General features: G+C 38.1%; 1 protein-coding gene across 19 annotated transcripts in view; it reads left to right on the plus strand.

The window, feature by feature from the left end:
* The window catches only part of LOC113207644 (cell adhesion molecule Dscam2), a 44,652-nt gene that overhangs the window by 13,167 nt on the left and 15,009 nt on the right, over positions 1–16,476 (plus strand). For 8 of the 19 annotated variants that reach the window (XM_052266056.1, XM_052266069.1, XM_052266064.1 and 5 more), the window contains 23 exons: positions 6,068–6,187; positions 6,278–6,451; positions 6,534–6,681; positions 6,755–6,903; positions 7,004–7,135; positions 7,220–7,387; positions 7,478–7,697; positions 7,781–8,022; positions 8,137–8,292; positions 8,378–8,523; positions 8,609–8,756; positions 8,842–9,114; positions 9,201–9,432; positions 9,521–9,697; positions 9,862–10,028; positions 10,470–10,658; positions 10,811–10,981; positions 12,069–12,200; positions 12,719–12,739; positions 13,272–13,471; positions 13,552–13,738; positions 13,817–13,963; positions 15,562–15,625. In XM_052266056.1, the coding sequence (XP_052122016.1) occupies positions 6,068–6,187; positions 6,278–6,451; positions 6,534–6,681; positions 6,755–6,903; positions 7,004–7,135; positions 7,220–7,387; positions 7,478–7,697; positions 7,781–8,022; positions 8,137–8,292; positions 8,378–8,523; positions 8,609–8,756; positions 8,842–9,114; positions 9,201–9,432; positions 9,521–9,697; positions 9,862–10,028; positions 10,470–10,658; positions 10,811–10,981; positions 12,069–12,200; positions 12,719–12,739; positions 13,272–13,471; positions 13,552–13,738; positions 13,817–13,963; positions 15,562–15,625 (3,763 nt within the window). Of the gene's footprint in view, positions 1–1,128; positions 1,681–2,329; positions 2,772–4,275; positions 4,742–6,067; positions 6,188–6,277; positions 6,452–6,533; positions 6,682–6,754; positions 6,904–7,003; positions 7,136–7,219; positions 7,388–7,477; positions 7,698–7,780; positions 8,023–8,136; positions 8,293–8,377; positions 8,524–8,608; positions 8,757–8,841; positions 9,115–9,200; positions 9,433–9,520; positions 9,698–9,861; positions 10,029–10,259; positions 10,428–10,469; positions 10,659–10,810; positions 10,982–12,068; positions 12,201–12,718; positions 12,740–13,271; positions 13,472–13,551; positions 13,739–13,816; positions 13,964–15,561; positions 15,626–16,476 lie in introns of those variants that run through there. The other 11 variants (XM_052266062.1, XM_052266061.1, XM_052266071.1 and 8 more) reach the window with 10 other exon arrangements.

Genomic DNA, 16,476 nt, shown 5'->3' on the forward strand with positions numbered 1-16,476 from the left:
ACAGACATGACAATAGTACCACTGTAGAGCGGGGACGCTGATCTCAATTAAAGCAATGAACCTTTTTTCAGGTTTCATAGCATAATTTTGAGCACTCTTAACAAATTTTAAGTGTTTTCATCCTAAGTCCCAGACCAGAGCTTGTTTGAGCATGTTGAAAAACGTAGTGTTAAGCAACGAAAATGTATCATGCATGCATATTTGAACTTATAAGATGTTAATGAAACTGTTTGATTAATATGTTTTGAGTCGCTACCGAAGCATTTTAACGAGTTTACTTAATAGATTCCTCCCAAAAAATTGCAAGTCCCGTGATGGTGGAGGTTATGGCGGCGTCATCCGTGCTGCCACCTGTGGACGGACATAGTAACTACACCAGTGAGCGCGCGGGCGTTTAAAATGTACCTTTTATCGTCACACACTTCTCCCCCATTACTCTGAGATAAAAGCACGAACTGATTTTGAAGAACTACCCTGGTTTGGTTAGAGAACGAGTTTCCTACTTAGCACAAAATTTATTTTGTGTTCATAGTTTCCCTTGTTTATCACTTCACTTCGTGGTCTATTGTACTGAATATCATGGTTTCGCATGTTTACACATTTGCAAAATGGCTTAATTTTGTTTATAATTTTTCGTTTCTTTCTTTCTTTTCTTTTCTTTGATCTTTTTTCCTCCAGTTCCTCCCAAAATTATTCCATTTACTTTTGGTGAAGACGCATTCTTAACTGGACAATCAGTAAGTGTCCAATGTGTGGTGTCAGAAGGAGACCTCCCAGTACGTCAACGGTGGTCCATTAATGGACAATATGTGTCCATGTCCCTCCACGATGTCACCATCAGCCGAATTAACAGACGGATGAGTGTTTTGGCTATAGAATCCGTCAGTGGCAATCATGCAGGGAATTATTCTTGTGAGGCCAGCAATGATGCTGGCGTGTCTCGACACTCAACTGAACTCATAGTAAATGGTTTGTGGCCTGTGCAAACTCCAATGCTCGAGTGATCCAATGAGCTTAGCGCCCATTTTCTTGTGTTTGTGGGTGCATGGAGTGTTTTCTTCTGCTCTCATGACACGGCATTCTATTGTCCTAAAAGAAAACTGTTACCAAATGACAAATAATGTTCAGTTGAAGAATTATCAGTTGTTTTTCATTTGAACATGTCCCTTGTAATCAGCTAAATGGACTAATGCCAATGTCTGGGATGTTAACTATTGAGTGTCTGTGTTGTTTTTGACTAACTTCATTCTGTTTTGGGTCCAGAAGACCTCCCTTTGTGTCCATCATTCCTTTCCTCCCTTCTCTACCATTCCAGTCCAAATCATGATATGTATTCCTCTTCCTCTCATGTCAAAAACTCTAATTAGTTGAATTTCTCTTTCTTTGTAGTTGGTCCCAAAATTATTCCATTTTCATTTGGAGAAGAGCAATTTTCTAGTGGAATGTCTGCAACATTACAATGCACTGTCTCGGATGGTGAACTGCCTCTCAGATTTCGTTGGTTGATCAATGGGAGGGTTGTGTCTCGAGCTCTTCATGATGTCTCCGTGACTCGTATAAATCACCGCCTCACCCTGCTTACTATTGAGTCAATGACAGGCAATCATGCTGGAAACTACACCTGCGAGGCAGGAAATAATGTTGCCACAACACAATACACCACGCAACTTGTTGTGAATGGTCTGTGGACAACTCATCTGCTTTCTACAGAGATGAGGCATTTTTGTGTATTGTTCTGATGTCCTAACAGAGGCGGTGGTTTCGTGGGTTGCTTGATTATCTTCTCTTGTGCTGTGGGAACAATGAGGCTGCTGGAACATGGGCCTGACAATGTGTAATTATTTCCTCTTAATACTTACACTAACCCGGTATTAGGGCTGGAAACTGATTCACTAATATTAAATGCAAATTATTTTTCAGGTGCTCCCCTAGTTATGTGTTAAAGACATTAAACCAAACTTTTCAATTTTTATGCAATTTCAGTTCCTCCAAAAATATCTCCTCTTTCCTTTGGGGAAGACATTTTCCAAGAAGGAGAGTCAGCTACTTTGCAGTGCACAGCATCTCATGGGGATCTCCCGATAAATTTAGCATGGGAGTTCAACGGCCAGCCTTTATCAGAGGACAAGTTGGGAGTATCAATTTCCGCTATGGGGAAGCGTGTCAGTGTCCTCATGATTGAGCCAGTTTCAGCAACTCACATGGGAAATTACTCCTGTTTGGCTAGAAATAAAGCCGGCTTGGCAGTGGAAACTACCAATATGGCAGTGAATGGTGTGACTCGATCATTTTAAATTATTATTCACTTTGATGTTTCCAGCACGCTGTAATCTGATTAGAAAGCATGCCTGAATGTAGAGGCTCTAGGTGTATTTGTGTTGGAATTGGAGGCCCTTTCTCTTTCCCTTGGAAGATCCTGATGCTTTTGTCTCTTGTGTGTAATGATACTGCAAACACACTTGCACATCCGTTATCTCTTCTTTCAGTTCTTCCCAAGATTGTGCCATTTGAGTTTGGAACAACACCGATCTATGCAGGACAAGCAGCTCAGATAACTTGCTTTGTTCCTGAGGGGGATCAGCCTTTAGAACTTTTTTGGAGTTTTGGAGGGGAAATAGTAACTGCTAAGGAAGGAATCCAGACCAACAAATTTGGCCGCACCAGTACTCTCCTCATTGATCCCACATCTGCAGCCCACACAGGAAATTACACTTGCATTGCTAAGAATGATGCCGGTGTGGTCAATCATACTGCTGTCTTAGATATTTTTGGTATGCTGAAATTTCTAAAAAGCATGTAGGAAAAGGTGTTCTGTGCAGGACAGAGCCTTCAGCATGTATCTGAAACACTCCCTCTATCTTTGTATGGAAATGTGCACAGTGCCAAAGAGCAATGCGCATGATGACAGATTTTGGTGTTTGGAAGTCTTAATGTGGCATGTTGTTTGTACAGAACTGTTTGTCAACTAACTGCTTCCAGACTTAATGTTTTCAGTCTTTCTGATCAGAAGAGTGTACTTAATTTTAGGGGTATTTAGTGTGGAAACCATTGATCTCATATACAAATAATGTATTTCAGTTGAACCTAAAATTCAACCTTTTGGATTTGATGATGATGGAGTAATGGGAGGGACATCTACTCGCCTCATGTGCGTCGTACTTGCTGGAGATCTACCTATGGATATACAGTGGATGAAGGATGGGGAGAAAATTGAGAGGAGTAATGCAAAAGCTCACCGTCTAGACGACTATACAGTCATCATATCTCTATCTCAATTGTCCTTGTCAGACGCTGGTTCTTACTCATGTGTAGCATCGAATGAGGCAGGCACAGTGAGCCATTCTTCAGAACTGAAAGTGAAGGGTATTTGTTCCTACTCCAATCAGTTTTCTTAGTATCTAGACAAGTTTTCTTAGATATGTGGTGTGCATACCTGTCATGTTTCTTTATATTTTTTTGCTGTTGTTGTTTTCTACTTTGCATATAGCTTTTATCTTTACGGCAGTGGTTTCCACACTCCTTTTTTTCTTTTTATCAACATTTACCACTTTCACCAATAGCTACCAGGAGAGGTTTTGCAGAACTTTATATTTTGAAACTACACAAGTATTATTCTTATCTCTTTCAGAGAAACCTCAGATTGAACCATTTTCCTTCAATACTCAAGGAGTTAATGGGGGAACCACAGCGAAGCTGATGTGCACAATTTTAGCTGGGGACCTACCACTTCAGATCCGGTGGCTGAAGAATGGTCATCCTCTTTCATCTGACTCAAAACGAACACAACAATTAGATGATTTTACTTCTATCCTTTTACTTTCGCGACTCACACTTGATGATGCGGCTAATTATACTTGTGAAGCTCAAAATGATGCTGGAATGTCAAGTCATTCCTCAGTCTTACGAGTCAAGGGTACAAATTGTTTCGTCTCATAACTTGCCTGCCTTTAGCACAGTTTTTCTTTGTTTAGATCATTTTAATTTTCATCTGAGGTAGCTAGAATATGCGTTTCACAGCAGTCTTTGTTGTGAATGATTAATGTTAGAAAAATGTGTTTTCAGTTGTTGATCCCTTTTCTCATTGCGTTGTTAGTTTGTTTACTTTGTCGCAAATCAACGTTTTTCCTCAGTGTCATCAAAAATATTGGAGGGTGCAGGGCAGGGTGCATACATTTGAGTGGGGGTAAAAAAGAATTTTGGAAGAAAACATTCTGGAATTATTTGACATGTCTGTTGTTAACAATCTCTCACATATTATTCCTCTTGTTTCTAATGTTTTTAGAATGACGACATTGATATCTTATGTTAACATATGGAGTGCACTGCATTTTTCGTGCCTATAATTTAATAAAGGGGAGCGTTATCTCAACGTGGTCATGCCAAACGCGATGTGTTAATTAATTTCAGAAAGCACAGTAATTTATTTAGTTTTTATTTACTTTGTCCCTTCTAGAAATTCCATCCCTTCTGCCTCTTTCATTTTCCTCTGATTATGCGAGCGAAGGCGACTATGTACAGCTTACTTGTGTGGCTACCAAAGGGGATCAGCCAATGACATTTTCTTGGACACTAAGTGAAGAACCAATCATACCATCCATGGGCATATCTGCTGTGGCAGTAGGACGACAAACAAGTTTACTAATTGTTCAAAGTGTCACTTTCCGACATGCTGGAATGTACACATGTCTTGCCTCCAATGAATGGGGCCAAGCACATCGATCTGCAGAACTCATTGTGAAGGGTACCCTATCCACTTTTGTTTTAGCTTGGTCACATTATTATTTCCCCTTTGTAGCGTACACATCCCAAGTAATGGTGACTTTTTAAATTTTCAAAATATCTTCACATGCCAATGTTAAAATGCTGTATCTTCCTGATTTCAGAGTGCAATTAGATTCTTTCATGTATTTTGTTCACAGTGTCAAGGTGAACGTTTTCAGTAGAATTGCTTTTGTTTTGACTCTAGAGGAATTGTCAAGTTCTTTCTGTTATCCGCAGATTCTTTATTTTCCTTTTTTTTTGAGAAATGCCACTGCATTTTTTGATTTTGATGTCTACACTTTCAAACAATTATTTGTTTTGCCTACAGCTATTCCAGAGTCAGATGGGTCCTTTCGTTTTGTCTTTGGAATTGTGGTTCTCTTGCTGATTTGCGTTGTCAATTGAGCAATATTTTGTCAGTTTGTCATCATTTTGTGGGTTCTCTTTCTGCTGCTCCATTCAATTTTCCTCGTCAACAAATTCTCATTGTTTCTTGAACATCGGCCAACCTCTCAAATCCCTACAAAATCTCCTGTCAGCTCAGTGCACACCTAAACAATATCCCAACCCTGTCCCTTCCTTTCCCTAATTTTGCTTTTTCTCCTAGTTTGGCTTGGTGTAAGTGGTTGACCTTGTAGTACAACTGGCATGAGTTCTAGTGTTATAGTTATGATTTTCATATTTTTTGTATCCTTTTCTTCCTTTCCCTGTTATCCTATCCTTTTGATTTTCCTTATTTGGGTTAAAGTTTAATTTTTCTTTTCAAATTGTGATCTCAAACAGTTGTAGTGGATGAGTATCTGTAATGTGGTATATTGTATGTCTTTAGTGTATTTGTCAAAAATTGTATTTGTAAAAAAAAATTAACAAATTTTGCATGGAGTTTATTGCATGTGTAACATTTGCTTGATGCATTTTAAAACTCTTGCTGCTTGCATGTGGTTAGTGAGTTTTCAACTACTAGCAGCTATGCATGCCTGGTTTTCACCATTTTATTTTTTAATTTAATTTTAAGTGTAAATTCTCTCAATCTTTAAATAATTTATTTATGCTTTCATGACTTAGCTTTCATTTTCCTTAAAAAATTCAAAGTTAAACTGAAATTACATAATTAACTCGTAAAATATTCAAATCACATTGAGAGTAAAAACTTGCTATATGATTTTGCATGGATTGAATGAAGTTTAGGTCATCTACTCCATTCAAGCTGCAATATCATAATTATTTTTTTAACTTCACCCACACTCTATAGTATGGAGGTGGTTTCAGATTAGTAAACTAATCCTTGTATCATGTTCTGCTACAGTTCCACCCCGATGGATCCTTGAACCTACTGACAAGGCTTTTGCTCAAGGCAGTGATGCCAAAATTGAATGCAAAGCTGATGGCTTTCCCAAGCCTGCTGTAACATGGAAGCGAGCTGCAGGTATGTCTTGTTTTGTGACACCCTTGCCAATTTTTAAATGTGAGTTATGTTACAAATATTTGTTGTCTAACCATCCTTTTTTTTTAACAGGTGACACTCCTGGTGACTACAAAGATTTGAAAATGAATAATCCCGATATCAAAGTTGAGGATGGGACATTGTCCATCAACAATATCCAGAAAAGTAGCCATGGTTATTACCTCTGTGAGGCTGTGAATGGTATTGGATCTGGGCTATCTGCTGTTATTATGATCAGTGTACAGGGTAAATAGTTAGATATTCTCAATGACACTTCATCTGAATTCAATTCAATTTTTAATTTCACCTTACAATGTTTTCTGCTCAGCTCCTCCCACATTTGACGTTAAGCTCCGCAATCAGACTGCCAGGCGTGGAGAACCATCTGTACTCCAGTGTGAAGCAAAGGGTGAGAAACCCATTGGGATCTTGTGGAACAAAAACAACCAGCGTATTGACCCCACCAACAACAGCAAGTATGTATTTTTTTCCGGCATTGTGTTTTGTATTTCAGACAACTTTTTTTACAAACAATTTTTCAATTGAAAGGTACACAATCCGTGAAGAAAACTTACCTGACAGAGTTGGCTCAGATCTAAGCATCAAACGTACTGAACGTAGTGACTCTGCTCTCTTTTCTTGTGTAGCAACTAATGCCTTTGGCAGTGATGACACAAGTATCAATTTAATAGTTCAGGGTTTGTATTTTATATTTTTACTCTTTCAACATTTAATCACAATGCTTTGTAAAATTTAATTTATTTACATTCAACATGGTTTTTTCTTTTGCTTTAACAGAGGTTCCGGAAGCTCCGTATGGTTTGAAGGTCTTAGATAAATCAGGACGCTCTGTACAGTTATCATGGGCTGCACCTTATGATGGGAATTCTGCTATCAAGCATTACCTCATTGAACACAAAGTATCTAAAGGTAACAGATTTTATTTTTTTCAATCCCTTGAATGTATTTCACGCTCCTGCAGGAATGATCATGACTTTCACACATCTTTTCTAGGTTCTTGGGAAATGGACATTGACCGTGTACTTGTACCTGGACAACAAGTGATCGCACATGTCATCAATTTACGACCTGCTACTACATACCACGTTCGCATAGTTGCTGAGAATGAAATTGGACCATCTGACCCCTCCGACACAGTCACTATAATCACTGCTGAGGAAGGTGTGTTTCCCTTTTTTAAGATTTTTTTTAGTTAAGCAAGACTTGGTGTTTTAAAATATTTCACACTTAAAAAAAATATTGTGCTTTCAGCCCCATCTGGACCACCAACAAATGTACGAGTTGAATCCACTGATCAGACCAGCCTCAAAGTTTTGTGGAAACCACCAGAAAGGGAAGAGTGGAATGGAGAAATCCTTGGATACTATGTTGGATACAAACTTGCCACCTCTGACAAAAAGTACATTTTTGAAACAGTTGAATTTTCAAAAGAAGAGGGAAAGGAACATCATTTAGTTATTAATAACCTGAAGTGAGGATTTATTTTTATTTTATCTTTCTTCCTCCTTTTTTTTGCTTCAGTTTCTGACCCATATAAACTTTTAATTTATGCAGAACCTACACACAATATTCGGTTGTCATCCAAGCCTTCAACAAAGTAGGTGCTGGTCCAATGTCAGAAGAAGTTCGCCAGTACACAGCTGAGGGAAAACCAGAAATGCCTCCTACTGATACGACATGTACAACCCTCACTTCTCAAACGATACGCATGCGCTGGGTGTCACCTCCACTCACCTCAGCTAATGGTGTTATTCAGGGCTACAAAGTTGTTTATGGACCAACAGACACATGGAATGGTACAGAGTACTGCTTACTAAGATATAATGTTCTTAATTTGATCGTGTATACAGATTAATTTTAGATGATTGGAAACAATACCAGAAACTCCTTGACCATGTTTTTTTCCCCAGATGAGAGTACAAAACTCACGATGAAAACATCATCCAGCGAAACCATTCTTCATGGACTTCAAAAATACACCAACTACAGCATGATGGTCCTGGCTTACACATCTGGTGGTGATGGCGTCGCCAGCAGTCCAATCCATTGTCAAACAGAGCAGGATGGTAAACTGTCATTCATAACTTTGGTCAGTGAATAGCTTTTCTGTGCTCTGAGATTATTCTACATTTTTATTTTCTATTTTTCTAGTTCCTGAGGCCCCAGCTGCTGTGAAGGGTTTGGTGAAATCTGAAGAGTCTGTGCTAGTCAGCTGGAAGGCGCCCGCTAGACCAAATGGAGCAATATCTCAATATACAGTATACATGCGAGCTGGTGAAGAAGATGGGAAGGAAGTTGTAAGTTTGCCTAGAATTTTCTGGTCCCTTTCAAAGTTGAAAACAAGCAAAACAGTTAATTTCTTCGTGTTTTTTCCCCCTTTAGAAAAAGAATACAGTAGAGTATTCAGAAACCAGCTTTGAGACTAAGGATTTGAAGAAGAATGGACAGTATGAATTTTGGGTCACTGCAAGCACTGTTATGGGAGAGGGTCCTCCATCAAACTCAGTTATGATTGCACCAAATACACGAGGTTTGGATTCCTTATCAACATTTATATGCTTAAATTCTCATTGTAGCTGTTAAATTGACCAAATAAATGACTCATTAATTTTCAGTTCCTGCCAAAATTGCATCCTTTGATCGTACGTTTACTGGCAAATACCGTGAAAATCTGAAGCTGCCCTGCCTTGCTGTTGGGCTTCCTGAACCAGAAATTAAGTGGACAGTAAAAGGTCAACCTGTAGCTCCTGGAGAAAATTCACACTTCCGCATTGCTGATGGAGGTCTTACGGTCATGGGAGTGACTCGTGAAGATGCTGGAGAATATGTTTGTTCAGTAGAAAATAGCTTTGGAAAGGACACAGTTACTCACCAACTTGTTGTTCATGGTTTGTTTCATGCACTATATGTTTTAACCACCTTTACAGCAGTTTCTTGGATAATATTTTACCACATTGTGTGTTTGTGTATACAGCTCCCCCTCACACTCCCCAAGTCACCTTGGCCACTGCCACAACTAATTCCATTACAATGAAGCTAAAACCACATGCTTCTGACAAGGAACCCATCAGTGGCTACACCGTACGCTACAAGCCAGAATATGGTGACTGGGAAACTGTGCAGGTACCAGCTGATGAGGCAAAGTACACTATTCAAGAACTTGGATGTGGTTTGAAATACCAGGTTGTTGTAAATGCCTTTAACAGGTAAGTCAAATAATTTTCTTCTTTATACACACTTGCTTTGATACAATTACTTTATGATACATTCTGAATATTTACTTTTCCTCCTCAGCATTGGAACTGGTGATGAAACTGAAGTTTTTACTGCTTCAACAAAAGGCTCCAAACCCATTAGTCCAGAAGCTCGTAACTTCATAGAAGTTCAAAGTACATCCATAACCCTGCATCTTGGTGCATGGCAGGATGGTGGCTGCTCAATGAACTACTTTGTCATTGAGCACAAGAAAAAGTAAGTTCCCTTAGTTGACCCACTATTTGATAAATACTGTATATATTTTCAGGGGTATATGTATTTGTTTGACAGGCGATAATCTTTGTGCCCCAATCATGTTTGTAACTTCAAATTGGTCATCAAGTATTATAATAATTACTACATACTTGTTTCATTTTCAGGAATGCCAAGAACTGGAACCAAGTTGCAAATAATGTCAAACCTAATGCTAACTTCCCAATTGGGGATTTGGAGCCGGCAACCTGGTATCATCTGAAAATTACTGCCCATAATAATGCTGGATTCACAGTGGCCGAATATGAATTCGCTACACTGACCATAACTGGAGGTAATGTTGAGATTGTTCTAATTCATTATTCATTTTATAACTGGTATACTTCTTAAAAGTTTTATCAGGTAACTATCAAGTTGTTTTTTGTACTTTTAATCCACCTGAAATATTCCAAGGCTATTTTAGTGGGTCAGATTTGTATATTTCAATTAAATTTACAACTCAAACATTTCCAAACAACATTAGGGTTTAGGAGGAAACTTAAGCTAATTCCTTGGAATGTTTCAGGTACTATTTCCCCGCCTAGAGACATGACTGAGAGCAATGCTGAATCCCCTCTGACATTCCTTCTTGCAAATTTGAATCTGGTGGTGCCAGTGGCTGCTGCGACTTTGGTCATCATCATCGCTATCATAGTTATTTGCGTCATGAAGGGGAAAAGCTCTCAAGATAAAGGTGAGCAAAAAAATGTTCCAACAATTTTATTTTATTTTCCAGGAACTATTGCCCCACCAGAGCGAGGCCTCATCAGTGTTAATCAGTATTTCCCTTGGATACCTGAATGGATGGACCTGAATATTTTGGTGCCTGTGGCAGCAACCATTGTAGTTCTTTTGGTCGGCATGATTGTTATATGTGTGGCAATTTCTCGCCGCTCTCGTGGTCCAGAACAGACCCGTCTGCGAGGTACTCCTCTATATGTATTACAGCACATATTTTGCTGTGCAAAAGGAGCCTTCACTACTTATATTGATTGTTTCCCCTACTTTTTAGTTTTAATTGTCTATACCTCCTCTTTTCCTTAAACACTCTTCTAAGTTTATTGTTCTCCTTTTCAGACGACATGGTATACAACCAGTCTATGCCTGGTAATACAGCTACAATGGGCAAGCAACGTCCTGATCTTCATGATGAACTGGGCTACATTGCACCGCCTAACCGAAAGTTGCCTCCAGTTCCTGGATCAAATTACAATACCTGTGATCGTATCAAGAGAGGTACTAATATAAGTAAGGCCATCGCGGGGGGACCGCGTTTCTATCAATTCCATTTCACATATTTGCCTGCTGTTGTTTCCATTGGCTGCTGATTGTTGTTGCTGTTTCCTATCTGAATCAGACACCCATCTACAACCTGTATGTAGAATTAGAGATGGGATTTAATTTTCTTGACATTTTCTTAAAGCCTTCAACCAGTGCTTTTTCATTAGATTTAAAAGAACCGCTTACAGGTTGACACAGCACTGGTTATATGGGTTCTTACATCATAAAAAAGCACTAGACTTCACAGGTCACGTGAAAAGAGGGTTTTCCAAAATTTCCATGTAACAAGCTATATTTTGTAGTATCTTAGCACCACATCCACTTTTCCTTTTTTCTTTAATCTCAAACCTCTGGAACCCTGTTTAGTCAACTCCGTTGAAAGGTCATCTGCATGAGGGTAAGGATGAAACACTGCTCCTGTTGCCGCTCTGCTTAGTGATTGATGAAACAACATTTTGTTGTTAGTTTTTTTACTCTTCATAATTATTTTTCCCAACAATGCACACTAGATCAATGTTCACTCTAGAAATCTAATGCCTCACTGATGGAAGAAACACAATTTATGCACCACCCTAATTACAAGTGTGGTATGGGTGTCATTGAAAGATGATGTCAAAAAGGACAGCATCCTTAAAAGTCAAGTGGTCTTTGGTCTTCGCAGTGTGGAAGGAAACTCTTTGTCCCCCTCGTGATTGCTTCAGCATTACTATTATTTGTTGTGAAAAATTAAGAGCAAGTGAGGTATTGTGATACAGCTCTCTCTCTGTCTCACTACCAACTTCTTTAATTGTAAGCAAACATATACTATTCTTGTAGCGCATACAATGCATCAACTTTCCTCCTATAAAACTACTGCTAGTCAGTTCGGCTATTCTCAAAACCAACTCAACCAGCTGCATGAGATTTTTCACTTACCTGCAGTGATTACTGGTTGCTTCTATTTTGGAGGGAAGGCTACTAGTCCTGTATATTTTGCTGCGTCTGCTTGATGCTCTCCACCCTGGGGCCAGGCGCCCCGCTGCTCCATCCCTCACGCCCCTATCTGTTAAATCAGGTCATTCAATCAGAAGCCCGCATGCAACATGGGACCCTCGCCGGCACCTGTATGAGGAGCTAAGTCTACACCCACCTGGGGTTCGGAGACTTCCCCCCTGTCCCGGCTCCGATGGAACTGTCAATGGCAGAGGTATGAGAAGAACTTTTCCCTTATTTAAATGTTTCACTTCCATATTGACTGTTTGGTGGAAGTTCACATACTATAATATAAAATATCAAGTTCCATCTTTGATTAAATTAACAAAGTAATCTGGGAACCTTGTCATCTATATTGATTATTATTGACTGGTGTTGTATTCAGTTGATGCTTATTGTAGCATTTGTGGTTTTGTTGTTTCTTGACCTAACTGACACTGACAATTTATTGCCAAGAGCACAGTTGAAACTTACTTAAATCTTAAATGTCAGTTCATTTAATCTTCATTCCAATACCTTTTGATTTTTAATGCTTCTGTGAAGTGTTAAAATAATTAATGAACTTTTAGAATCATACCCTGTTTAATACCCAGTGAGAAATGACAAGTCGAATCGACATCGTTTCGACAAACATTTCTTACTGGGATCTACTTTTATATAAGCCGATGCTTTAAAATTGCTGTGAAAATATTGTACTCAAATAGTTTTGATTTGTGTCTTTGGGCATATCAGAAACTCCTCAGGCTAAATCAGGTGAGTTGTGTGCAGTTCTTTGCAAAGTAGTGCTAATAAGGTGCTTTCTCCCCTTATTTTGTATTTAAAAAAAAGTAGAACTTCAATTTTGCACAGTTGTATTAGTCATTGCACTTCTGCTTCTGTTGTACAATGCTGTCATTTTGGCTTGTATTTTCAATATGTACTGAACAACAGTGAACATTCATTTAATGCATCAGTGTTATGTCTTTTTCAGTCTCTTTACTAACTTTCTCTACATTATTTTTATTTTCTCACTCCTGCTCGGGTTGACCCATCAGCTAAGAGTGCAGTGTAGCCAAGGGGAAAAAAATTAGTCCTTACATTTTACTAATCCTCTTTGATCCCTCTCTCATTGTAAATATTTGTAACTGAATAAGTGAGATTCTTTTCTCTATAAATCTATCGGATCACCATCATTATTTCACACTGACTTTTTCTATTGTTTCTTGAGACCCCAATCTATAGATTGCAGAACTAGTTTGTTCTATATACTTTCATCAGTAATTATTTTTATTTAAATTTTTTGTAGGTATGGAAGATGAAATATGCCCCTATGCAACGTTCCACCTTCTTGGTTTCCGTGAAGAAATGGATCCCTCAAAGGCCATGCAGTTCCAGACATTCCCCCACCAAAATGGAACTGGTCACTCAGGAACAATTGGACCGGGTGGAATGGTCAATGGAGGCACTATGGGCCATATGCATTCTCGATCTGGATCACAGTCAATGGTTTGTTTGGTTTTTAAAATGTTGCTTGATGGGTGCATAATTTTTGACAATCATGTACTTATATTTCTGTATACTCACAGCCGAGAGCTAACGGCCGCTACTCCCGCGTTGGTAGCCAGGGAGGTCACAACAACACGTTTTCTCCTGAATATGATGACCCAGCCAACTGTGGTGATGAAGAAGACCAATATGGAAGCCAGTATGGTCCTTATGGTAATCCTTATGATCATTATGGAAGCCGTAATTCTGTGAGCCGACGAAGTGTTGGTAAGTAATTATAGTGATATCTATATTATTAATGATAAAAATGTAAATATTATAAATTATTTTTAATTTTACCTGTAGGATCTGCAAGGAATCTACCAATGTCAAGTAGCCCAGAGCCACCTCCGCCACCACCTCGCAATCATGATCCTAATGATTCAAAGGATTCCAATGAAATTTCAGAGGCAGAATGTGATCGTGATCAACTTGTGAACCGCAGCTACGGTGGTAAGTAAAGTCTTTCTCTTAAGACTTGAAAGTGTGTGGGAATGCCGGAATTTTAAAGTCAAAGATACCCATGAAACAGCTAGGATTTTCAAACACTGCTAAAGTATGTAGGGCATGCATTCTGCACTTTATCTAGGGTACTATAGGTGTATAAAATCTATTTTGGGGCACTTCTGTGTCAGCAACAATCCATAAGTACATGAGTTCCCATTCCTTTTTAAATGCATCTTTTTCCTTATATGCAAAACTTGCTCGGAAACAAATGTGCGTGACAAGAAAAAAAAACCTATTAATCAATTCCTCCATATATACTGCCCTATTGTCAGTTTACCTTGTGCTATAGCCTTGTAATTTTTAAAACACATTCCCATACTCTGGGTAAGTTTTCCAATTTGAAGAGTGGTACAATTTGAAGCATGAAGTAAAACTTGCTCAGTAGACACCATTAAATATACAGTATCTCCCGTTTGTAAGCTTTATTTTGTGTCAAAGACACATTGACACAAGGTATTTAAATGTGTGGCATTAGCTTGAATTTAACTGTAAAATCTGTATTTTTGGTTGTTTTGTATTTTTTTTCACATGTATTAGATCTATTATTTGAAAGTTGAAACACCCCCTTAAATCATTTTGAATTCTTGGGCAGATCCTTAACTTTTTCAAACCCTCCAATCATATTATAGTATTCACTTACACATTAATAGTTCATTTTGATACATGTTGTGAATACGCTGATATCTGATTATTTATGGTTTAGTCTGATATCACTCCTAGAATGTATTTTTGTCCTATCCATCAAATTATTTTTTCAATTTATTCTTTGTTGTTTTAAATTATGAAATTGTATAAAAAATGAAATGTATGATTTATACCTTTTGCTTAATTATTTGAATGGTGACAGGTGGTTTTTGTGTTTATCTTAACCTGTTTAGGCATATGTAACTAACTGTGTGTTTGTGTTTGCTTTTTGAGGAAGTCTTTGTGGCAATTTTGGTGACAAGATACAACTTACAACCTTTTTGTGCACTTTTCCGCAACACTTTCTTCATGATTTCTCATGCACTTTTCTCTGACCCCAAAGAATACTCTTTAGCTTATAAATATGCAAATATTTTTTTTTTGTTGCAAAACATTATTTTTAGTTTTTTTTTTTCTTTAGCTGAACTCTTTTGGAACTACAACTGGCAAAATTAATTGTATAATTGTAAAATTAACCAAGACTAGAATGGCCCTCACTTCATGAGAGGCTCCTTTTTCATCTTGTCTTGTTCTTTGGCTGCACTGCTTATCTCTGTAATGTCAGATATTTGACTAAATTCAGACTATCTTTCACCGTTTGTGTTAAACTGATGAATCAATACTGAGACGTTATTGATGTTTTGATAGCACAGATGTATCACAATAACTACAATTTGCCACTTGTAACGGACTTTAGTCAGTAAACTAAGAAGAGGGCTTAGCTTTTCAGTTTTTTTCACTACATGTTATGACGAAACTTTGCAGTTTTCTGTGTGCTGTTGGTTTGTCATGACTAAAGATCTCTCTATCTTTTTTTTTTCATTTTTTTTTTGCTTTTTTTTACTAAAATTTATTTGCAGTGAATGTGAGGGCCAACTCCAAGGATGGCATGACCACCGAGGAGATGCGCAAGCTCATTGAGAGGTCAGTAGAGAATGATAGCAGGGTTCAGTTGATCAAGTCTGTGGTGGTGGTCAGCTTCTGTGAGGCTTTGGTTATCTGCATCCAGATCATTTCTATTGGTAGTGGTTCTGCAAGTGTAGAGCACCCTATGATCATGTTAATTATCTAAATGAAGTTCGAAGGATTTTGCACTGTAAACTTTTGAGCGTGAATATATTCCTCTGTGAATGAATATGTTTCTTTGACATAGTGTGCTCTAAACTTGTAGGACCAGTGAACCATCATATTAACACTTTCCATATTGTGGCCCCACCTTGAAGTGTCCTAGTAGTGGCATGAGTCTACCCTGGTCTACCCATCACTCTCTGATGAAAATGAAGACTGCGTGGATTTAGTGAGGTGCAGCTGTGAGGGGGAGGGTGGAAAAACAAAGGCTTCAAGCGGAAAGTGTTAAATAATGCATTTAAATAAAAATAAATTAATACAATTGATTACTTTGGAAACAGCCATGAACTTACTAAACAAACCATAATATGGCCAACGTTTGTTTGTCAGTTCATTGTAGTGTACTTACTTTGCACTGACATCAATTTTATTAACACATTGGTCCCTCAATCAACAAAACTTCTTCATTTCCTTTTCTGTGGTGTTAGTTCAAGCCTATACCCTCGCATTACTCTTACAAATGCTTTACCTATTGCATGATGCATTTTCTATTTAAGTGAGGGACTAAAGGGCTTTCAATGTACTTTTTTGTTGACTATAGTACCTGTTGTATTTAGTTAATGCACAACTGAAACCTATGCAGTCATGAATAAAAACTCATATAAGTTAGTACCTATCAGTATATTTACAAAGAAATTTGTATGGTT

This window comes from Frankliniella occidentalis, unplaced genomic scaffold (assembly GCF_000697945.3).
Source record: "Frankliniella occidentalis isolate FOCC.00 unplaced genomic scaffold, Focc_3.1 Scaffold35, whole genome shotgun sequence".
NCBI lineage: Eukaryota > Metazoa > Arthropoda > Insecta > Thysanoptera > Thripidae > Frankliniella > Frankliniella occidentalis.